Raw genomic sequence first — 26,071 nt, forward strand, 5'->3', positions numbered from 1 at the left:
TGTCTCTCTGCACTAACATTATTATAATTATTAAGAATATTATATTAGAAATATTCAGATAACTGAGTCCTTAAAGTATACTTTAACCTGAGTTTGTGTATAACTGCGGTCCTCAAAGTGTGACTATACCGGAGTTTGTGTACATGTCCCCAAAGGTGAGTTATAAAATACTGTCCTCATTTTGAAGGTAATTTGTCAGGTCTTTATAGAAGTAATTTTTTGCAAATATCAACTGATATTCATAATAAGCACATTTTTAGTAGTGCAGTCATGTCTTTCTTTTGTCTCTAGACCCTTCAGAAAGGGTAGTCCCCAAAGGTAGGGTGTTGAGTCATGTGTCCTCATTGGTTTGTTAAGTAGGTATGCGTGTGTGTGTGTGTGTGTGTGTGTGTGTGTGTGTGTGTGTGTGTGTGTGTGTGTGTGTGTGTGTGTGTGTGTGTGTGTGTGTATGTGTATATGTATATATGTGTATGTGTGTGTATATATATATATATATATATATATATATATATATATATATATATATATATATTAGCGCTGTCAAAATTTGAAATAATTAATGCGTTAAAAAAAATTAACACATTTTTTTTATTTATTTATTTTTTTTCCTGTTGTGGCCAGGGGCAGACGCCGGGCAGTTTTCCGCTGTTTCGACGTACTTTTTGGGCCGGGCTGATCATCTTCTTATGATCTGATCGGCCCATAAAACACTTAGCAGACTGTCATGTTTTTCTGTCTCAGTGATTGACAGTGCTGTGTAAGCTGTCACGCTCTGAAAGTAATGTTTCTTTTTCGGACAGAGCAGCCGTGTGACATAATCTGCAGCCCATTGGTTCTTTTCTTTATTGACATTGGGCTGACCCAATCACAACCTTCCATGTTAGGCTCTGTGTAACCTAGGTGTGTATTTGTCAAAATAGCCGAGGGTCACGCCTGTTTCTCACGCGCGGGTCCACCCGCGGGAGAGCAGACTTTCGCGTCTACACTCTGGAGCGGGGCACAGATCAATATATTCCTGTCTATTCTTTCTAGTTACCTATCTGTCTATATAAACACACACATATATATATATATATCTTATTAAACAGAATAGAATATATATATATATATATATATATGTGTATATATAAAAGGATCACAAACCACAAACATGTACGTACATTTGCGTGGCCGCCACCCTGCTGAGGCTGCTAAACTAGCGCCAAGAGAAGGCACGATTAGCAAAGATCGAAGTCAGCCATCAATCATCGGAGCTTTTTCAAAAAGCACAAAGTATAAAAGAAACAGTGAAAGGTGGGCTCAGTGCACTGCAGCTGTATCGAAGTACATTGCGAAGGAAATGGTCTCCTATCATACAGTCGAGAAAGCAAGCTTTAAAGACCTGCTCCAAACCTTTGATAAACAGTACGAGCTGCCTGGGCGCAAGTACTTCAACGAAACAGCTATCCCAAACTTGTACAATGAAACTAGAGACATCATTGCTAAAGATCTGAAAGCTGCTAACTTTGTTGCTTTGACCACAGACATGTGCTGAAAAGCATAAACATGACCCCCTATATGTCTGTGACAGTCCATTATATTTCGGAAGATTGGAAGCTCGAAGCAAAATGCCTGGAAACAACATTTATTCCGGAGAATCACACTGCAGAGGTACTGGCTGAGGCGCTGTCAGATGGCATGCAAGATTGGGACATAGAACCGAGTAAAATTTCATGCATTACAACTGACAACGGGGCCAATATTGTTGCGGCCATACGAAGGCTCGGATGGCCATGGCTGAACTGTTTTGGCCATAACTTGAATGTGGCAGTGAATTATTCTCTACAAAAGGAGAAAACAAAAACTGATCGCGCTCTTGGAATCTGTCGCAATATTAACGGGGCATTTTCTCACAGCTGGAAGAGGCGACAAGAGCTCCGCAAGGCGCAGGAACAGCTAAATTTACCTCAACGTATGCTGATAACGGTACAGAAATTATTATATTTTATTTGCTTAATATTTATCTTGTGGCACAACCATCTTAGTGAAAAATAAGAAAAAATATATTTTTTTGTCAGACTAGAAATAAATAAAAATCAAATATAATATTATTTAATTAGGCTATACACTGTAAAAAGATTTCTGTTGATCTAGGCTAACTAAAAAAAATTAACGTAATGTTCACATCTATATTTTATCATTTTAGTCAATGAAAAATAAGTAACTTGACCTAAACAATATTTTATAAATCTAAGAAAACTATTTTATATAACTTGGCAGTTGGCACAATGTAGGCCTATACATTTTTCTTGTTGAATGAAGTAAAAATGTTTAAATTGTGTTTTTGATAAAAACAAAAAGAAATAGCCTAGATGTAATCAAAACAAAAAATTCTAATTAAGAAATAGCCTATGTATTAGATTTTTTTCAATTAAAAATTGGATTTTTTTTGTAAATAATTATTATTTGTAAATTTGTAAATAATTATTATTTGACCAAATCATACAAAAAGACATCAATAATTTTGATTACATCGATATTTATTAAAAACTTAAACTTTACTTCCACACATCCACACAAGTGACCAGTGCGTCGTCTGCGATTCGACCGCGGACCGTTGACTGGCTGGTGGTGATGAGTGTGTATAATGTGCATGCGCGTACAAAATATCCAACCTAAAAATTGTATATTCGTCAAAACAAAAAATGTATTAATTGAGTTCTTAATAAAAAATATTTAGATTGAGCAACTTTTTAAACTAAAAATATATTACTTGAAAAATAAAACAAATAATTACAAATTTAATTGAAGACAAATTATTAATTGGGTGAGGGACTGCTTGAAAAACTTTTTACAGTGTAATAAGTGATCACATTAAGAATCGACGCATAATTGTCATTTAATATATTTTAGGATTGTACAACTCGTTGGGGATCAACATATGCCATGGTAGTAAGAGTTCTGGAACAGCTTCCTGCCATCAAAAGGGTTTTTGCTGATGACAAGAGCCGTCGTGGAACACTCCCAAACGTGACCTGGCAGGACATTGCTGTACTAGAGGCTGTCAGGGATGGGTTGAAGCCTGTCGCAGAATTTACTGATATTTTATCAGCTGAAAATTACGTGACAGTCTCATCTCTGCTGCCCATGCTGCAGCTAACAAAGGATATCCTGAAGGAGGAGGAGACTGATGTGGAGATGACGGCAGGAATTAAACGGCGGATTTTGGAGAAACTCGACTCGAAATATGATGACAGTACCCTCCAACTAATGCACATCCACATCCACACCTGTAGACCAGCGCGCAAAATCTGAAATCACGTCTTACTTACAAGAGGAAGTAAATGATGGTGATGACAAGCCACTGGACTGGTGGAAAGAAAATAGACGCCATTTTCCTTTAATGGCAAACCTGGCAAAAAAAAATACCTGTGTGTTACCGCAACTAGCACCCCTTCAGAGCGCGTGTTTAGCGAAGCCGGTAACATAATCAATCCACTTTGCAGCCTACTCAAACCAGAAAAAGTCAACCAACTTGTTTTTTGGCAAAAAATCTGTAGACGGAAGCATTACTCTTGCATCGTAAACAGTTATATTGTTTTAAATCTGCAAGCAATGTAACTATTGCATTATTTTAGTTCTTGGTTATTTAATTTTTTTTTTGCATTTTGTTTATTGAAACGTGTTTGGCTATTAGCAACAAGATAAACATTATTTTATGTTAAATATGTTAAACAAGTTAGAGTTTGAAATAAACCTTTTCATTTTCATAGCCGACTGATTATTGTGCATTTATTTTGAATACGCATCATACATTTGCGGCTTGCATGCATATGACGATTTTTAAAAGAGAATCACTCCTCTTTGAAAAACATATTAAGCGACTTTAAAACTAAATTTCCTTCTTTCACAAATTATGTCAAGCCTGCTTGTTATAAAGAGACATTGTACAGTTATTTTAACCATGTTAAAAAAAACGGCAAAAGTGCATTATTTTCGTTTTGTTTTAGTATTTTTGTTATAGCCTACAACAAAAATAGCATAACTATACAATAACAAAAATTATATATTATTACATAATTTTGTATATTAGCCTAACACTGATAAATTTATGAATGATTTTTAAAATATATTCCTCTGGTGTCAGGTGGGTGAAGGTTACGCGACGATGACAGTGTGAAATATGCAAGGGCCAATGAATTGTACTTTGATAATATTAACTGCCTAATAATAATTTTGAAAAAAAAAACAACAACTATAAAATAAGCCGTATTATCGTCATTTTTATTAGCTATCGTCCATATGGCTGACTATCGTCGATAGACGATAGTATCGTCTATCGGCACAACCCTAGTACAGAATACCTAAGGCTGAATTTAGTGTAGATAAAGATTTTGACCAATAAGTTGCAAGCATGGATGGGATTACCTTGCACAAAATGACAGAAATAGAAACCAAGAAACCATGTTGATGTCTTGACCCTTGTCTTTTCACTTGTTAATTTCTTCTGAGTGTCTGTGGTTCAGAACGAGTACTGTAAGCAGTTCTTCATCTGTGTTGCTATAGGTTAAGCTTACTGGATAATAAAAATAGAGTGAGTGGTTTAGTTTCATCTATAAACTCAGTCCTCGTGTTACTTTGGTTTAAAGATGCAGTCAGATATATGCTTTTCATAAACTCCCTTTCTTTTAATAGCAAACAACATTTTTGCAGCATAAAATATTCTCCTTATATTACAGGGCTTTTATGGGACTATGCCAAAATCCAAATGCCATTTGGACATTCAGCTACCTGGATCCGAATGACACCTATAGCCAACCCCAATGCTTACCAAACACTTTGCCAACATGCTTCACAGAAATGGATCTTTCTGTACGGTAAGAAGACTTCTGCTAAAGTCAGTTCTTTTTAATCTCTCTTCTAGTCAGATATTCTTTACAGTACAAGCAAGAGGTGTGTTTTTATGGGGTGATTGCATGACCACAGTAGATAGAAATGCTCTCTACATTAGGGATGGCCAGACTGAAACAAATGGTTTCCACATGTTTGGATCTGGGAATTCATTATTTTACAGAAATAACATTTACAGGTCAAATTTCATACATGTGTGACTGGTGTCTATGGCAAAAGCCACACCCAATTTCTCTCACACCTGTGGCGCAGACATGAGCTTGGCAAATTCATAGCTGTAAAGTTTTTAAAGAAAAAAGATTTTCTGTTTGAAAATGAAGTGACTTTTGAGTGAATGATAGTTCAGTTAAAAATCATTTTTATTGTCTAAAAGTATAAAATGCATCACACGAATACAATAAGTGTTAGAAATCAGATTACATTCTGTATGCCAGTGTGGCACAGTGTGTCCTTTGAAGTGTCAGTGCTGGGTCATTTTAATTACGGAGATGGTTCAAAGTTGAACACTTGATATAGAGTACTCTAGGTCTCTGTTAGACCTGGCTCTCATCAAACCCTAGCACACCCACTCCTTCATACTCCTTCAGTGGAATGTGTGCGGCAGGTAATGGAAAATAAACTTGCATTGAACTACTTCAGCTCCAGTAATTCCAGGAAATTTGTGGACTTTCTCGTCTTTATATTTGTTCCAAAAAAAGGCAATTGTTTTTTTTTTTTTTTTAAGTAGGGCTAGGTAATTATTTAGATTAATTCAAATTTGCATTTTAAGACGTTTTATGTTTTTCTTGAATAAAATAATTGTCAAACCACATGATGGCATGCTTCATTAACCTGTCATGTTCAAGAGAGTAATTTTACATTTGTAGGTTTTGTAGCAGAAACATTACTTGGTCATTCAACTGTCTGGAACGTTCAAACAATAATGCAAAAAAAGTTTTTTTTTAAACTGCGATTCTTAATTTTTTTTTTCAAATGCAAACCATTGTTTTATTTTTTTCAAATGTAACAGTTATGAAACAACTACTCTTTGTAGCAGAAATCTTATGTTATTAAGATGTGGCAGCACATGCAGGGCAGCAAGGTGTAAAGAAATGTAATTTTTTTATTATTATCATCATGAGTATTGAACGTTCATTATTAGACATTTATTTTGGTTAAATAAGTTATATTGTTGTAGCTGGTGTTTGTCCTTTATGTTTGGCATGCCATATTCCTTAAAGGGTCACGAAACACCAAAACACATTTTTTGAGCTGTTGACAGTCATATATGTGTCCCACACTGCTAAAAACACTATTAGGACACCTATATTTCACTAAAAAGTGTAAATTGGTTGTTTTTGCGTTATTTCAAGCAAATTTGTACTTCCTGTTTGAAACGAATTTTTGAAGCTGCGTCACGGCCATGACATAATAGCGTGTATTCCATCGTGCAGACTGGGCGTCTGTGCCTGAGTGAGTCTTATTACGTCTTACAGTGTGCTGCATTAATGCATGAGTAAGGCTTGGGTCAAACCAATCAGCGCGCTCTATTGTGCAACTTCATTAATATTCATTATTGTCACCGTGTTTACACCACAAAGACGCCACGTTGTGTTGGCAAAACAAGCGTGAAGTGTTGCTTTTATAGTTTGCTGCTGTTAAGTTTCGTTTTCATTTTCTCTCTGTGAGAGCTCATCTGGATCATGTGTGGATTAACAATGTACGCGACGCGCGACAACAATAACTTGCGTGTCTAAGGAGGATTATTGTTTACCTGAGAGCTGTTCTCATCTGCAAACGCTGAAATCTGGATTTGCTTGTAGTCTTCTCTTCATAAAGACGCAGCTCTAGTTGCTGGTGATTGTTCTGTCTCTACAGATTTGGTAAGTGAGCGACCAGTGCTCTTTGTTTATTCAGTTTGTTCGTATTGAATTAAGTTAACTATTGCACTGAGTGCAGAAATGTTAGCACCGCATTTTGTGACCGGAATAACACACGCGGCTTTCTGACACTACCTGCCGTGTGCATCTAAGTTTCCGGGAAATGCAGAGTTTTTTTTTCTCTCATTTGCCGTGCGGTATCAAACATTGCGTGAAAAATACACGCTTGCAGCAGTTCCTCAAATCAAATATCTCGTTTGTCGCGAGAGGCATGAATGAATTCCCTGAATGAAAGAGCCAAACTGCAGTTAAAGTCCAACATTTAATAATTTGGCAAATAATTCGACTATAGATGTCCCTGTAGGTTAAACACCATCCCTTTCTCCTGTCTGTGTGGGTGTGTATTTTGACTCTGAAACTCGCGCGTGCACAAACAGACACTCCCACACCATCCCACTTTAGTTCCTCCGACACTCCCCCCTAAACAGAGCTAGACACGCCCACTTTTTTGACTTTTTCCAAAGTAGAGGTGTGAAAACACCCTGCTGAAACGAGGGGGTTTCATGGCCCTTTAAGCAGATTTCAGTTTTCAAAAGAATATTACTTCAGTCATGTTGTTTTAATTTTTTTAAATTAACGTTGCGCATAAATAAAATAAAATCTAATTTATAAATTGTTAACTTTAGAAAAAAAATCTAGATTTTTTGTCTGTTTAAAATGGAATTGTGAGAACTGATCAATGATGCCAACTTTAAACAGATCACATTACAATTGGAAAGAAAACATAGTTGCTATTTTCACGTTAGGCTTTTTACATTGGCTCAACCTTGGGTTATTGTGGTTTTAGAAGATGCTTTTTAACCTTACATGACAGGGCTCGAAATTACGACCATTGTGGTCGCATATGCACCCAAAATTAAATCTATGCCACCTTATAATATATTTGGCAGCATTTGTGCATATAATGGTTGTATTGCAACCTGAATCGCTCTTCCTGCTGCTATATTGGTTCATATTAGCTGTGAATCACTCAAGGCTTTCCGCTGTCAGATGACAGGGAGCTTTTGTGACTGCGGGAAATGCAAACGGCTGAAGAGTGCGAAGTACACAGGTTTGTAAACCCCACCTAAAGTTACAAATAATGGTGCCTAGGGCTGCTCGATTTTGGGAAAAATCATAATCAGGATTATTTTGGTCATAATTGTAATCACGATTATTCCAAACGATTATTAGTTGAAGTCAAAATTATTAGCACTCCTGAGAATTTTTTTAAAATAAATATTTCCCAAATGATGTTTAACAGAGCAAGGAATTTTAACAGTATTTCCTCTAATATTTTTCTTCTGGAGAAAGGCTTAATTGTTTTGTTTTGGCTAGAATAAAAGCTAATTTAAATATTTTGAAACCTCTTTTAAGGTCAATATTATTAGCCCCTTTAGGCAATATATATTTTGATTGTCTGCAGAAGAAACTACTGTTATATAATGACTTGCCTAATTACCCTAATTAAGCTTTTAAATCACACTTTGAATTTGAATGTTTGTATATAAAAAAATATCTACCAAAATATTATGAGCTGTCATCATAGCAAAGATAAAATTAATCTGTTATTAGAAATGAAGGATTAAACTATTATGTTCAGAAATCTTCTTTCCATTAAACAGAAATTGGGGGGAAAAGGTTGCTAATATTCAGGAGGGCTAATAATTCTGACTTCAACTGCATATATTATTTTCCTCCCTGCAAAGGAAGAGAAATAAATACAATAGAATAAAAATATGAAACAAACTGTGCTTTTAGCATCTTCACCGTAAGAAAAAACACTTTAGCAATAAAAGTCTTCAGTCAAGAGCAAAGAGGGATTTTCTCATTGTTTTATTAATCATGATAAAACAGGCGGCAGCTGTGCTCTGTCACTTTAATGGTTTCGCTTTCACGTGTCTTTTGATTCTCAACTCATTTGTTTATTACAAAATGAATGTTAATATGAATAATCACTAAACACCGCGTTTTGACACCTATTTGAACATTAAAGCGCTCTCGTTAATGACTTTAAATGTGTGTGTGCTCTCTGCTCGTCACAATGTGCGAATGAGACCAAGTGCAGACCGCATGCTTCTGACTGTCTGCACGGCGCACATACATAAGCATGCAGTCTTTCGCGCTTTTAAGAGCAACAAGTGAGGACAACTGGACAGGGGGCGGTAAATAATGGAATAATCGTTTATCTCGATTAATGGTTTTTTCATAATCGTTAGAAGCCATAATCGAAATCGGATTTTCGATTGATTGCACAGCCCTAATGGTGCCAATGACTGCTATCATGTGGTAAATGTTGATCCGCCAGCCGAGATCAATAGAGTGTTTTTGGAGAAGGTGCCTGAATCTCGATGCACTGCATTTGCTGAGTATTCAACACAAATGTCTGTATACATCATTGCCAAAGAAGCTTGCCTTTATGAAGTTTAAACTGAAACTGCGGCTTATAACAGAGAACGGCACCGGTGGTTATCATGAGAATCCTCTTCTGCCCTGCTCATGTAGCCTATTGGGTCGTCTGACTCGCCTGCTTTTTTCCACAAACAAATGAAAATCAGCTCATAACAAAACTGAGCATTTAAAATGACACTAACCAAAACTTTTAAAGAGTGATGTATATTATTTTTCTATTTAATTACTGATGACTTCTTTGCAGCTTTCAGCCTTGAATTAAATGAGTTATTATCTTTCGTTTGTTTTGTAGCAGAAATATTATTTATTAAATTGACATGCATATAAATAACAATAGTGCAAAATAAATATTTCTTACTGCAATGCTTCATTTTTGTTTGATGCAAACCATACATTTATTTTTCACTGTAGGACTTTTTTGGCACATACAGTTTTATAGCACAATCTAGGCAGCCTGATAATGAGAAATGTAATTCATTGTTAGTATTGTTTTCAAACAGTCCCTTAAACGTCACATCTCACTTTCAGTTTCGGACTTGGGCCCGTTTTGCTCTCACACACAAGCATACCGCGCCAAAGCCCAAGTGAACCGCGCTCAGGCACACCTCTTCCAACCAGCGCAGGGCAGTCCATGTGAACCGTGCCTGAGCCCGATTCAGAACACTCGCACTTCTCAAACAATCCAGGAAACAGGCCTGGGTACGGTTCGAATAGCATAATGTGAGTAGGCCCTCACTTTCAATGACACTTTAACAGTAATATGAGTTGCAAAAAAAACTTTTAACACAGAGTTTAGACTTGTAGTGTAAAATATGTGTATAAGTAACAAGAATGAACTAATATTAGGTAAATTTGGTTTTATAAAACATGAAGAAAGGTAACTCAGGTTTATGTTTACCCTAAGGGTAACTACTTCAAAAGCCAAAAACCCTTTTAGAGATTGTAAACTAAAGTTTTCTCACTTAGTCACTATAATGATCTATCATTATTTGATAATAAACAAATGTCACAGCTGTATTTATCTATAAGCTTAAAACAAACAAGAGCTTGTTATTTTAACAACAGCCAAAGCTTTGCTGAAAATGAGGAGAACACTTCAGGGTTTAGAAGTGATGTATGCCCTTTGAAGTCATTTTCTTGTAATTGGTTGAGTTTTAAGGACAAAGTTAAAATCTGCTTCTTTAGTGGTGTTTGACAGACAGGCAGTTCCAATCTCAGACTGTTGAGCACAGTTTCTTAAACTCTCAGCCAAATGTGCTCAAATTTTGGGGGCTTTGTTCTAGGAATGGTGTCTCAACCCATTACCCCTTCAGAGGAATCTGGCCAAAGGAGCTCACATTGCACCCAAGTGCTCCACAGATTAACTTTTGTTCTTCTCCTGCAATCAACTGCTGTGACACCAAAAGCTCTGGAGTCTTGTGCTGTGTTCAAAGTCTCTGCTTGACTGACTCTCCACGATGCAGCTGCCTGACGGTGATTGGTGTTGTGTTATGAAGAGATGTGGGCCATCGCTGAGGATGATAGGAGAGAAAGTTGGTTGTGGGGCACATCTCAATATGCCTAAGTATTCTTATGCTAATCCTTTCCTGGGATGAGGCGCAAAGCAGCCAAGCAAACAATGGCAGCGGAGCCAGAAAGTCTGCCCTGCAGTCTAGCAGGCCTTGAAAGGCATGTCGGGCATAGCGCCGACACTGAGGGAAGGCAGCCTCTAGTACTGGGAGCCCTGCTGTAAGGAGGGGCCCCAGGAGAGACCAGAGATCTGGGCCAATGCAGGGCTACAGAGCGAGAGCAAGGGGAGACGAACACCAGACCACTCTGGTCATCATGCAAACTAGAAGTGAATGGGAAGGGGAGATTTATTTGACAGTATTTCATCAAATTTGAGTACAATGGCTTGTGTCTTCTGGTCAGCCAAAATTGTCTGTAGGTTGCAGTAAAGTGTTGTTTATGTTGGGTTGTTGATTTGAGGAAACCCTTCAAAGTATGTTCAGCACATGAGAAAGGACAGAGAATTTTTTATCCCTCCTCAGGGATTGGGTGATATCCATAGTAAGACATAAGGTTGACTGCAAAGGTGCACCCTAGTTACACATCGCTATACAATACCCCTATTCATTCAGCCTCCTTACATAAAATTATGGCGCCACCAAAGCCTTGCAGAGGGCAAAGCTGGAGGAGTGTCTGATGAAATGCTAAAACATGGTGTGCCTTATATTACTTTAAAATCCCCAGTTCTTTTCGAACAACAAGACTGATAGATGTCCATCCTAGACATGACCTCTGGGAAGTTTGAGTTTTAAACAGTTTAATTCCAAAGTCAAAGTTTAGTAGTTTGTGTCATCGGTCTAATATTAAAAATTAGTAAGTCGCTGTCAAAGGTATCCATCTCTCTACACTTTTCTTAATTTAAAGACCCAAGTTTTGTCTCAGCCAACTATTTAAAAATAGGAAACATGAGGAAAAATATTTTTACCAGCAAAATGTGAGAAATAACTTTAATTTATTTGGCCTTTTAGGAAGTTTTGTATGTGATGTCTTTTTAAACAAATGCTATAAAAAATAAGTAATCACTCGATATAGACATTTTAAAACCCATCTTTAAAAGACTGAATTACTGAATGAAATTTAACAATGTAATCATATGCATTACAATTCAATACATTTGATACATTAGTAAAAACATTTATAATGTCTAAAAAGATTTCTATTTCAGAGCAAGGCTATTTAAATAATTCTAAAAATGTTTCATCAAATAAATAAATAAGTCAATAAATAAATAAAATAGTTAATTAATTAGGTAGCACAACTGTTTTCTGCATTAATAATAATAATAATAATAATTATTATTATTATTATTATTATCATAAATGTTATTTGAGCATTAGATCTGCATATTAGACTAATTTCTGAGGGGTTATGCTACACTGAGACTGGTGTCTTTTACAATCATACTGAACCCAAAGTTAGGATCATTATATCTTTATATGTTGTATAAAGATGCTTATACTTTCTAAAATGGTATCTGCAACATTTAGAATACACTTGCAAATTTAATGTAGCTCTTAATTCTATATTTTTCTATAGTGTTTGAATGTGACACATTTTATCTATGTTCTTTGCTTCAGGCTTTCTGCCTTTTGGTATTCTGACCATGCTTTCTGCATGGTCTTCCCTGGTCATGCTTGATGCTGGTGCTCTTACACATGCGCGCGCACAGACACACAGCGCCACAGCTTCTTGTCTCTGTGTGTAGGTGCCTGCACAGCTATCTTGTCCCCCTGCCTTGCGGTGACTAGCTTTGTTCCCTTGTTATCCGGTCAGGGATGTGTGAAAGTGGGGCACAGGTCGGGGCTCTTTGTCCCCCTTGGGCAAATCAGAAGTGACAGACACCGGCCCACTCCGCCACTAATTTGTCCCCCCCTCAGGACAGACTTCACTCAGGGCCACTAATTGCGACGAGACGCACAGGCCTACAAGGGAACAGACACATCACGTTATTAACGCTGGAAGGGGCCAACGGGGTAATTGCGGAACATCCTTCATCAAATTATTTGAGCATGTTTCAGCATTCAAGAGTAGCGCCGTCCTGACGGGTTGAGGGGTCAAGCTCAAAAAAAACAAGGGGGCAGTGATGTTCGTTGCCATCAAGAAATTACAGCATTTAAAAACAGACTCTGTGTTTCTTGTAATATTGGAGGATTACCTTTCTTTAGATATCTGCAAAGGTAATTGCAGGTTCTATTCTTTTGTTACTCCAGGGCTCAAAATTGCGACCATTTTGGATGCCTATGCGTCCGAAATTTTATCTATGCGACCTCAAAATATATTTGGCAGCATTTGTGCGAGAGCATACAATTGTTTTGCGCGACCAGTTTTTACTGCAAAATTTTCACCTCATGTGTGGATTCTGGAGACATTCACGCAGAATGTATCTTTACACTTAAAACGCGAAACCCTGTGCTCAGGAATGGTTTTAAACAGTTGTCATGTCAACTTGCTGCAGTAAACAAAACCAATTTGATAATGCTTGCCCTGCCTTCGCGCTCTTCTTATTGGCCAACTGCTTTAGAACTGAGCGTGAATGGATTGGTTAATATCAGCTGTCAATCACAAACACTCAGTCTGCCTTCTGGCTTGGGACGAAAGGGAGAGCTACTACCGCGAAAATGTAAAGCACTGAAGAATAGAATGAAAATAACACTGACAGATTTTGTTTTAGAAACCATGGCATCTAAAGTTACAAATAATGACACATCTTAGTGATCATGTGCTGAATGTTAATCCACTATCTACACTTTTCGAAGAGTGGATAAATGACTTCCATTGGCTTCAAGTCCGCTATGAAAAGTCTGTGGGATGTAATTTTCAGTTAACTGTTTGCCACATCTAGCACGAGAGGTTCTGTTTAATCCTTCATTTAATCACCAGATTCTGTCTGCCGTGCAAGTGGCAGCTATATGTAACTGGTGAGCGGTCGGTGTATCATTTGATCACTCAGTTATGTTATAAAAATGTTTTTTTCTTGTGATAACGGGATTTCGTTGAGACATATTTTCCTCATGCATGCATATATATTTTTTTGCTTGTTAGTTTGATAAGTGTTGCTTTCAAATGCAATAAATATGTTTGTATAAAACTTGTCGTAACGGTGCTTAAAATTGGTGGGTGCGACTAAATTTTTTTTCTGATGCGCCTACATTTTGAAAGTTAGGAGCACCGGTGCTGCCAAGCAAAGGGTAATTTCGAGCCCTGTACTCTTTACAAACTTAAATTACAAACAGGTCATATAGATGATTCATAGAAATATAAAATCACATGATGATATTACAGACAGCGGAAAGTCTGATTTGAAAGCCTCACAGAGTTTAATCGTAAACTCGGATATGTTTGTTGATACCTTGTTAAACTTACTTAGAAAGGTGTGTTGATGCGTGTGTGATTTACTCATCGCTTGTTTTTCTTGTTTTATTGTAGTGCCATGGACCCCATGAGAAGGAATCTTTGAGCTTTTAGTGTCCAGTCATCTTCCTCTCATTCTCTGCATTACCTCTGCCTCTTGAGCCGTATTTTTGATTGCTCCATCTCTATGTTAGTGCTTGCTGACATATTAGGAGCTTAATCAGACATCATCCCTGATCTCATCCTTATCCCAAAGATTACGACAAGACAATTTGACAATGCGTCAGCTTTTGTTCATCACTGTGGTTTTGACTGGAGTCTGTCTTCTTCTCACACTCTGCTCTGGAGGTAAGAATGTTTTTTCACAAAAATGTAAGAATGTTCTGTCACAACTCACACTTTTCTATTTAAAACACACAGTAGCTTATATTCATATTCTTTAAAACAAGCTCTATCACAAGTATATAAATTGTGCTCTCACAAGATGCTGGAAGGACATTTTGCAGCTTATTTGCAACTGCTCTATGCAAAGTCTGGCATTGGAGTTCACCTTGTTATATGTATGCACTCCACATGAGAACACTTTCCAGAGCTACTGTGGGATCTTAGCTCAAGCATTTTCATATTTAAAGCTATTCACTCATTAAATTTAGTTTTGTTATTCTGCACTTTTTATCATCAATGTGGAGCTTAACAAAACACACAATCCTTTACTTTGCTGGCTTGAAAGCTCAGACATTTCAAGGCAATGAATTAAAATATTAATCAATATTAGTACTAGTAGTGGCTTTATAGGCACCTTTCATGACACTCAAAGACACATTTCAATCAGAATAAAATGCAATCAACGCAAAGTTACAAAGTGAAGATTAGACAGACAGGGTACATATTACCATATCAAAGCCTGTCTCCTAACAAGCTTAAAGGGTGAGCTTTAATACACTATTTCTATATGCAAAAACAGAATAAATTTAATTAAAACTCATGGTAAAAATTTTATGGTGGTGGAGCATAAAACCATACCAAAAGCTTCAACTTGACCAAATGAGATGAGCATCACTGAGTGAGTGACAGATGGCACAGCATGCAGAACTGAGGTGTTCCTGAACTGTCAAGAGAAAGCACAGCCAGTATCAGTGGCAGTATTGCTATGTATCATAAATATTTGTTAACTACTAATGCAATGCAATGTAATATTATAAGTCAAGTTTAAAAGCTTTTTAAAGCTGAGGCACGCTTGTTGCTTTGAGCTGTTTTTTTTTTTTTTTTTTTGTGACTGCAGTACTGATGTCTGAATAACATGTGCCTGTGTAAATGTTTCCATATGCTTAATAACTTAATGTTTTCTGATGTCAAAGAAAACTGATGCTTTGTTTAATAAAAACTCCCTCCTTGAGTCAAACTGAAGTCTGTGTTCCCACTGAACTCAGCAGTGACAGTTCTAATGGTTGGCTGTGGACGGTCAATGAGCTGTGAAGGCAAACATCACCAGCCGATTGCTTGGAAAGCAGTTTTTGGGGCACAGAGAAAAAAGAAAGCAGTTCAAGTTGTAACATGCCTTGAGCTTTATATATTTTGCTCACTTTGTTTATATTAACATACTTCAACTCTGAAAGTTTGTCTGTGCAAAGACAATAGATCAGGTCAGAACACCGTCTGATATCTCTGAGTTGTTTACTCATGCAATAGAGTTCAAAAGGCATCTTTCCTGTCATGACTCACTCCTGAACCATGAGCCTCTCTGAGGCCCCCCACTAAAGGAAGCAGTTGAAGTGATTGTTGCCGCTCTCTCTTCCTTTTTTAGCACATTAACCATTTCCTTTATGGCACAGTCACAATTGCTAGTGGGTATGAACTATTCCAAACACTCTGTGTTCTCCGGAAATACTTGGTCTATTTGTGCTGTTGATCTTGAGATTTAAGCCCCTAATAAGTGTGTGAAGATTTAAGATATTACAAGTGGCCTTTTTGCTTTTTTTACTCTTGTTTTAATCTTGTTTTGACATTTATTATTAATAATATGTAGTTTGTTTGTTTTTTCTTTCTTTTTTTTTGTTCACTTTAGGGCTGAAACTTTTAATAGAATTATTTATTTAATCAATTACAAAAAAAATCATCGATTAAAAATGTAGTAATCAATGTTTCGTTTTTAAAAAATAAAATTCATATAAGGCACCACTTCCTGGACAAGTAAACAGAAGTGCAAAAGCAACAGATTGAAAGAAAAGCGACAGCCAGAGTAAACGACAGAAATGATCTCGAACATAACAGGAAACGTAAAGCTATTTGCATGCAAGCACCTTGTCAGTTTGACTGAAGATCATATGGCTGCAATATGTAATGGCCAGCCAGTGTTATCTTTTTTCCCTTTTTTCGTGATGTGTTGTGTTGAGGCTAAACACTAACATTACGATCTAATGTAAAGTTATAAAGCCTTTAGTCTTCGCTGTTGCGTGTTAAGACTCAATGCTAGCATAACAATCTAATATAAAGTTATAAAGCTTTTATTTCTTCTGCACTGTTGTGTGTTCAGGCTGAATGCTAACATTAGGATCTAATGTAAAGTTATAAAGCCTTTATTTCTTCCACACTGTTGCGTCAAGGCTAAATGCTAACATTGCGATTTAAAGTAACGTTAAACACCTTTATCAAAAGACTTTAAAGTGCAGCTTTTTTAGAATGAAGTACAGCAGGATCATCCTGAAAGTTCTTGTCAGAAAACATAATTCAGAAATTTTTGAACATGGCTTTAAGTTAAATGTGGGAGGTGGACACTCCCTTTAAAGACAATTAAAATGTAAGAGTGTTGGGTACATTTACATGAAACATTGATAGCAGTGATAAGTTTATCAATTATTAAAATGATTTATAGCTGGCGCCGTAATTTACTCATATTTTTTTGTGGACTAATATGGCATCTATTTTAATAATACCTTTGACAAATAATTTAAATGAAAAATTATTTTAAAAAAGTCAAATTGTCTTATTAAAGATTGAAGTAGCACATAACTTTAGCATTTACAGCAACTGCCGCATGAACTTAGATATGAAAATGGGGTTGCACTAGTAGGTATCCTCATACTTTGTTAGGGATGAAACTAGGATCAGTCACTCAGATATTGCCATAAATACACAAAGTTTAGTTTGGTTTTTAGTGGGGCTGTGCGATTAATCAAATCGCAATCGCAAATTGAAACGTTGTGATTAGTTAATCGCGAAAGGCTGCAATAGGAATATATGTATTATTTAATATCCCGCCCAGAGCATATGCGTGACTGCTGGCTGAGTGTGTGACAGTCTTACTATACAATTGAGTGAGTACACTTTTGTTCTGACCAATCAGAATTGCGCAACCAAACTATGTCCACAATAAATATAGGAAAACAAACAGAAAAGTGCTGACAGGTGGGATGATGGCGTCTGCTGCTTTGGAAATATTAATAGACTAATTAATATCAAATAAAAGCAGCATTTGTTTTCCCCAAATCGCACAGCCCTAGTCTTTCGATTACATTCTACATTTTAATCATTATTCTGATGAATTATTTGAGAGAAAGAGAGGTCTCATAACATGCCCAGTAGTCAGATTTTCAAATGGCTCAGTTTTCCTTTCGAGTTCATATTATATCAAACATCAGTCTAATGTCCTTGCTGGTGTATTTTTGTAGATGCAGCAGAAAAGTAGAAGATGGTTGAAACCAGAGAAGCGGCAGTAAAGTGAGGACATTTGAATTCTCAATGTGCTGTTGTTTCTCTCAGTGTTAGAGTTGTGTAACGCCTAGTTAAATACCTCTATAGTACTTTTTTTTACTTGCTCATCAGATGCACCCCTGAGATGTAATTTCAGGCAGGTGTCTGCACCTCAGAAACATAATCTTCAAGAAACAGAGAGGTGACATTGGTGACTGAAAGCCCTCAGTTGCCTTCACAGTGCAAAGTGTTTTTTTTTTTTTAAGCAATTGTAGTGTTCTACCTGAGTTGAATAGTGAATAGGGTTAGCACTCCTCCTAGGGGAGAAGAAAGTATTTCAAATGCAAAATGGCATTTACCCCGTTTTTTTCACTGGGTTGAATGCATTAAAATACAAGCAAATTTGATCCATGAATAGCACATTAACAATTTATCCCACTATACACCTGATACAAGTATTCATTTCCCCCAGATGAAGAAGTAACTTTTAAACAACTGAACACGATTCTTCAGTGAACTTCAATAAAGTCATGTCAATGAAACTTTAAATTGCTATTAAAGCGTGAATTTAACTGAAAATGCAAATTTTTTTCTTCCCTTTGCTCTTTTTTCTTTCATGAGTGTAATGGTGTGTATCTGCTAGAGAGTCTCATTATGGAGGGATGCTCTGCCAGACCTCAGTCTCCACTGTAACTGGCAGCAGAATTAGGCACACATGTGAATGTGAAGGCTCTAATGGGCCCCTCTGACACATCAATCATCGCCCACAACCAGTTTCTGGCCAGCAGTGGGCAAAAATTTCTTTTACTCAGACTGAAATACTGCTTGGCATCTATTGTGAAGTGCTTGAGAGATTCCTAACATTGTTAATGTTGCTCTTTCAGCCACTTCCATTGAGTTTTGTAAAGTTGCAGTAAATATTTTGGCTGGGTGATTTATTGAAATGAATTCACGAAGGCGGTTGAGCATATCTGCAATTGTTATGCACATTTTGTCAGGGAAGCAGGGTTGAGTGATCTGTAGTGAATCTCCAAAGAAGGCCAGAGGACATTCTCATGCAGCATCTCCAAACAAGAAGAACCTTAACTACTTTTACTCATTCAGCGTGACTTTTAATCAGACAACTGCAGAATCATTTTACAAAAGGATTTATTTCAAGCATTCCACTGAATTTATGAAATGAGTTTACTAAAGTACTAATCTGAACAGTAGTTTATTGAGAAGCTACACAAACAGCTGTCATTAACAGATTATATTGATGTTATTATTATCTTATTAAATCAATTTTGGTTTTTGGTTTTACGTAGCTTGTCAGAGTACTGACACTGTGTAGTTGCATCTGAAAGCATGCACTGGAGTTATACTAGAATTGGCTTTACTGATAAAATGTACATGAAAGTTGTCTTTGATTAAACACCCAGCCCTAGTAAATACCTCATTCCTAAATCATTCGAGATCATTTAATCCTTGCTTAAGCACTGAGTGCAGAGAATGGTGAAAAAGATGCCAAAGGTAAAGGAAAGGAAAGGGAACTACTGGTTTTCCCATCTGATCTTTGCCCATCCTTTTCCTTATGTGAGATTTCCATCCTGGCACTGTGCGTAGGGGTCTGTCGCCAAAAAAAGGGGACTGTCTTCTTTAGCCTGGGCTGAAGGCCACACAACCTCTTACATTTGCTTTATGAGTAGCTCAATTACAGAAATGACCTCATTAAAATCCCCTGCGAGCAGTTGAATGAGATTAAGTCTAGACAGTGTAATTCTGTTTAAGAGTTGATTTTTATAGTTTAGTAAAGTAACATGAGACAGTGTGTTTGATCCACTTAAGTAGGTAAGATATGGACTCTGTCCGCACCCTGCACAAGAGCACTTGAGAAGCTGAATGCGTCATTTAGTTTGCGGTCTAGAATCGTTCTGATAGACTGAGCATATCAAAGGCAGCGTCTCCCAGCTTCACAAGCTTTATCTGGACATTTAACTGCACAGCCTCCATCAGCTCTGTTTTCTCAGGGTGTTTCTCCAGCACTCATGTTTGTGTTGTGATCAACTGTTTTGCTAACGTTTCCTGCTATCACGCCACTCTTTTAACCCCCATTATTAAGATACTGCTTTTGTAGACCACCAAATTTTAATTTTCTTTACCTTTTTTACTTTAATTTTGTAACTTTAACTAGGCCTACACTTTTCTCAATCAATTATTATAACAATTTTAGTCTTATGAGCCTCAGTTAAAGTTCACTGCGATTATTATAAGAATAGGAAAAGTTTGGTAGAAATCGTACTTTTTTGTATTCATAAAATGGGAGTCCCTCTGGCATTTTTTGCAATGTTAATTTCATGGCATAAGTTTCAGGAAAAAAAAGACGAAAGCTAAATAAAAATTAAGTGATGACAACAACTGCACATATGTTTACATTTGAAAAGTAAACCAATCCACCAGTAGACACAGAATGCGATTAAATCATCTTCCATAGGGATGTCTTTCTGCTTAAAGCCTGACTTATACTTCTGCGTCAAGTGACCGGCGTAACCCACGGCGCATGCAACACACGTAGCTGTGCATTTATACTTCTGCGCGCTGTTTCTGTTGGTCTGCATTAACACTTCCAAAACGCTAGTTGGCAGTAAGGTGTTAATGTGTCTCTGTGTCGAGTTTCTTCGCTTGTGTTTTGTTCTTTCTGAACGCTTTCGGGATGTACAAGTGGCTCAAACTCGCTCATTTTGAGGCAGGAACCGGCGGACATGCAACAGTTTTAACTAGGAGGTAAACACAAAACAAAACTTTCCATCCAGAGCTCTTTTGAGGGACTCCACACTTGTAAACAATCGCTCCATTGGGCTCGCGCCGTTCGTGCGGCTCTCGGTCCTGCCCAGACTCATCAGCGCTACCAAGCCGACCAATCACAGAACTTGCACTATGCGTCGTTGCGACGTGTAGTTAAATTTATTGAGAGGTATACGTCAGCGATGGCCACGGTGTAGGGCTATGCGTCAGCGCCATAGCATATGCGTGCGCTTGACGCAGAAGTAAAAATCAGCCTTAAACTGTAATGAAATTCCAACAGTTGGGAGAAAAAGAAGAGAATTTACTTTGGTCAACCTCACGTTCGATCTCAAGTCAAAAAAGAATCTGTATAAATCGTGTGGGGAGGAAATCACTGATAAAAGCAAAAATCAAAAGCGATATTATCCCCTTCAAAACTATTTAAGCCCTTTCTATCCCCTTCAAAACTATTTAAGTCTGGACAAAAAGACTTCTTCACCATGTTGAAGTAAAGGGTTTGCTAAATAATTGAGAAATCTTGCATTGTCAACAGATTACTGTTCTTACATGTGGATTGATTGCCAACACATAATTTTACATATTTCTTATGCTATAAATTAACAATACATTTCTATTTTTTGGTCTTCTGTGGAAAATCTATATTCCATATTTTAATGGCTTATTTAATTTTAAGTTGATTAATAAATGTATACAATATTTTTAATTCAATAGACCTTTTTCACAGCGGAATTGAACACCGGAAACGCCCTTCGAAGCAATGTATCGCTATTTCCAGGTTCGCTAGGAGTCACAGAAACATGACAGCCTCAGGACAGTGGATGACTTTTTCACTGTCAACTTTGCCATAATATGGACAGGAAGATGTTGTTCGGTGAATGTGTAAAACTGCCTAAATAAAACAGCATTTAAAATATGATACCGATTTGCAGAATGTGGGCAGAAAACGTGTCTTACACAAAGCGTTTGCAATGTCAGGTTCCAGTAAGGTGCACAGCCAACAGCATAAGATCTGCTCATTCAAGCCATTCGTAAGCAAGATTAACCTGGCTTTTAACATCCAGCAGGGTTAGTTTTATGTCAGTAGTCTCGTCTGTAAACTGTGCTAACCCCCTCCTTCCTTTTTATTTAGAGTCAGATATAGTGAATAGTAGGTAGGTAGGTAGGTAGTTGTACAGGCGAGTTGCTATCGGTCAATGTGGGAGCCCCATACATTACAGGTTGTTTAATGCTCGTAAGGTTTTCTCAAGTCTGGAAACACGTTAGCTCCTACTCGTGGAAAAAAATCAAATTTTTATTATGTATTTGAAGAACAGCAAATAACATTTTACAATACAAAAATATACATGCCAGGGGGTAATTATAAATAAAATACAAATATACAAAATGTAATATAACATGTAATAATTAAATACATTGTAGAGTTCACACATTTTTAAAGTGGGTCGAGCTCTCTTGTTTAGAGAGTTGATACTGGTATTATACAAGCATATTTTAGTCATCAATACCTTAAAATCTGGTTTCATATTTGTAAATTTACATTTATGAATGTACAATTTTGTTAACAACATAAGCAAATTAAATAAATAAAACTATTTTCCTCTAGATTAGGATAATCAAGTTAAGTACAAATGTACATTTTTCCATAATGATTAAAGAGGTTTTGAACACAAAAGAATTGTTAATAATACAGTTTTGCACCTCACCCCATAAGCTGACTATGTACAATGCCAAAATAAGTGTAAAACCGTCTCATCATATTCAATACAAAAATACAATTTACATCATTGAATTGTCTATTAATCCAAAATAAACAACAATGTGGGGAGAAATCATGCTTATAGATTAATGACCATGATGAGCACTTGTTTGTGGAAGGCAGATAGCTTAACTGGAGTTTTGTCTATATTTTAATTACTCATCAAAATAAAACTAAAAACACGAGTCTTTAATAAAACATGATAATCTTCGCTTTGAAGTGCATACAGCATGCGAACACACTCCCGCATATAACTTGAAACGACATTCAACCGCTCTAATAATTTCACCCATGATGTTCTCTGTCCTTCGTCTTTCAGGGAATCGTGGAAATTAAAGTAAGAGTGTCGGTTTTTTGAGTTGGAGCAGCCGGGAACGCGGCAATTACAGCAATGAGATGACCCTGCCATTCTTTCTTACTCCGTCGCATTGAAACCAGATATTGTGGTACGCGGTTTCGCTTACCGGAACCAGGAAGTGTGCAAAAGGCCTATTACACTTAAATTAAACCAAGTATAATTTATTTAACTAAATGACTAATATCTTTGGAAATGTAGTCAACTAAAATGATTCAGTAGACTAAAATAAGACTAAATGAAACTAAATCAAAGCTTGTTGTCAAAATGAACCCAAATTCATTGTGTAGACCAAAACACAAACTTCTCACAATATTTTATTTAGTTTTTCACAAAACATGTAAAGTAATAAACTTTTGAGATAAAATGAATGTAAGGAAGGGTCATGGGGTAGCAGTGGGTAGAACAATCGCCTCACAATAAGAAGGTCACTGGTTTAATGACATTTCTCTCTGGAATTTGCATGTTCTCCCCATGTTGCCGTGGTTCTCCTCCGTGTGCTCCGGTTTCCCCCACAGTCCAGAGACATGCGCCATAGGTGAATTGAAAAAGCTAAATTGGCCGAAGTGTATGTGTCTTGAGTGTATGCATGTTTCCCTGTGTTTGGCTATGGCTGGAAGGGCATCCGCTGCATAAAACATGCTGGATAAGTTGGCAGTTCATTCTGCTGTGGCGACCCATGATTAATAAAGGGACTACGCCAAAAAGAAAATGAATAAATGAAGGCGAGGAAATAATAAGACACTGGTGAGATGATTCAGGTGTGTCAGCCAAGGCAAATGATTTATATGGATACATTAAAATATATGACTATGAATTAGACATCAGCGGTAATAAGCTGTTTTTACATTCATTTAGCAGAGATCATGCAGTAGTAATGGGGTTCTTTGCAATCTGTGGATTTTTTTTTTCCAGACTTCTTCGGATTAAATCTCTCAAATTTAGCAATTTTGTTTTGGCTTGATCTATTTTTTGACTGCATTCTCTACTCCTGTTTGCATTTTCTGCTACCTAGAAAAACAGGAATTTGGAAAGTTTCTGTTTCTGACCCTTTTAAATATATTACATTTAGATTTATTAAATTAGAGCTAAATGTGCTGTCTTTTACCAAGGCATTCTAGATTCAACAGTGGCATATCAAACCCTACTGTGATTGGCTTAAACGTGCTAGGAAATGTTCTTCATGATATCATGTTTCTACTGGTATATCCTTTTTATTCTGTTAGCCTTATGCTGTTTATATTGAGTTATATGTCCTCATTAATCACATTTTCAGTCTATGTACATAGTGGGCGATCCATTGAATTATGCAGTGAATTGAAGAGCAACAGAAGCTCCTTTATCCTGCCCAGCTCTCTATTTAATCACTATGTCCTAATAGAATTAGTCCAGTAAGAGAGTCCAGTCTAATTGTAAGATCGGCAGCACACGGAATGGCTGTATAAGACAGACTAGTAATGGGATCTGAGGATGGAATGCAGCTGATAAAGAGAGCGCCGTGTCGTCCTGCCGCCCAATCTCTCAAACTGCTGCTTTGTGAGTGATTAGCTGTTTTACTGACAAGTCTGGACTGGAACGCCTGCAGTAGAGTCAGTCTCAATAGAAAAGCTACAACAGTACATTCTCGTGCATGGTGACATGAGAAAACATCAGTAACTGAAATCAGTAAGCTCAGAAAACTTCATTTTATCTGAAATTCAAAATAAGAAGTATGCAATTTTGTTAGCGTGTGAAATGGAAAGCACTTTTTGATATTATTGATGTACATAAACTGAATTTAAACATGAGCATATATGATGCCACAAATAGTTGGAGACAGTGGACCTGTTGAGGATTGACACTTGAATATCAGTAGTTGATATTTAATGATAGTTAAATGTCTGTACTATATCTATACAGAAACTGCTCGTTAAATGTACATATGGTGGATTAATAATTTTGTTAGTTTAGTTGCACCATTAAATATGTCCGAGAAATAACCACCAAAAAAATGTAAGCCATTATTTTGTTAAATGTTTTTTTTACCATAATTTGGTTAGTTAATTGTTGAAGTCTTGGTAGTTTTTTGTTCTTGGTACCTTGAACGTGTTAACTGTCAGTTTAGATCCATTTCTGGATAAAAGTATTGTCTTTCAAAACAAAAGCAATGGTGAATTCAGCAGTCCTAATGCAGTTTCTGGAAGTGCAGATTTGGATTAGTCATTTGGTGTCTCTGAGCTGCCACTGATTATTACTGTTTTACAACTTCCAGCAGGTCAGAATCCTGATCATGTGCTGCAGGGCACTGGAGTGAAACTGGACTCCAGGAGACCTGGGGATGACTCTACTATTGCACCAGAAGATGCTGCTCGCTTCCTCAGCTGCCACTGCTCAGGACATTGCCCCGATGATGCCAAGAACAATACCTGCGAGTGAGGGCCACATGCACCTTTTAAATGATCAAGATTGTGCTTTCTAAAAACATTGAAGTTGATGAGGTTTTTTTTTTTTTAAACCCAACAGGACAAATGGGCAGTGCTTCGCAATTATTGAGGAAGATGAAAATGGAGACGTGATCTTAAGCTCAGGCTGTATGAAATATGAGGGCTCACACTTTCAGTGCAAGGTAAAGAAAGTGGTTTCCCGTAAGTGTTTTGTACTTTTATGTAATTAAATAAGTTGTACTCATTTAAAAGGTGTTTTTTTACAGGATTCACAGTTTGCACAGACTCGTCGAACCATTGAATGCTGCCAGTTTGATTTTTGTAATCAAGACCTGAAGCCTGAGCTGCCGCCTCGAGACTCGGGTAAGCTGCTGCACTGCTGAATTTGATGGTGTTGTAAGATTAATTTATTGGAGATTGTTCATTTACAAATTTTCACCAGACTCTAGTTTTAGCTACCCCTCACAACAGTGATTTCATTGTAAGATTGTGATTTAATTTGACTATTTTCCACCACAATATTAAGCATATTTTCCGCATTGAAAGTAAGGTGTATTCATATATATATATATATATTGAGAACCAAATCAGCATATTACAGTTATTTCATAAGGATCATGTGAAACTGAAGGCCAGGATATTGATGCTGGAAATTAGTTTTAGATGAATAATATTATATGTGTGCTCTGCTGATTGAGCCCTGGCTCAGCTAATGCCTTTATGATGGACATATGTTTTCTCTTGATCTGTTTACAGAACCACCAGACCCTCACTGGCTGGCCTTTCTCATCTCAGTGACTGTGTGCTTCTGTGCTCTCATCTGTGTCACTGTCATCTGTTATTACAGGTGAGATCATCACCGCACTTAAGCAGCAAAACACACTGAAGCTCTTACATGTAATGGCTGCTTGTGACATGCCTGTTTTTCCACATCACTGAACTGTAAGCGAAATGCCCTCTGAAA

At 37.0% G+C, this 26,071-nt stretch overlaps 1 protein-coding gene across 11 annotated transcripts in view; it reads left to right on the forward strand.

The window, feature by feature from the left end:
- bmpr1aa (bone morphogenetic protein receptor, type IAa) overlaps window positions 1–26,071 on the forward strand; it is a 64,010-nt gene that overhangs the window by 32,424 nt on the left and 5,515 nt on the right. For 3 of the 11 annotated variants that reach the window (NM_131621.3, XM_073919931.1, XM_021480662.2), the window contains 6 exon segments: window positions 4,719–4,856; window positions 14,175–14,447; window positions 24,936–25,095; window positions 25,187–25,289; window positions 25,374–25,470; window positions 25,864–25,954. In NM_131621.3, coding sequence (NP_571696.2) covers window positions 14,378–14,447; window positions 24,936–25,095; window positions 25,187–25,289; window positions 25,374–25,470; window positions 25,864–25,954 — 521 coding nt within the window. In that variant the 5' untranslated portion in view covers window positions 4,719–4,856; window positions 14,175–14,377. 11 annotated transcript variants of the gene reach the window in all.

The sequence above is a fragment of the Danio rerio genome, chromosome 13 (genome assembly GCF_049306965.1).
Source record: "Danio rerio strain Tuebingen ecotype United States chromosome 13, GRCz12tu, whole genome shotgun sequence".
NCBI lineage: Eukaryota > Metazoa > Chordata > Actinopteri > Cypriniformes > Danionidae > Danio > Danio rerio.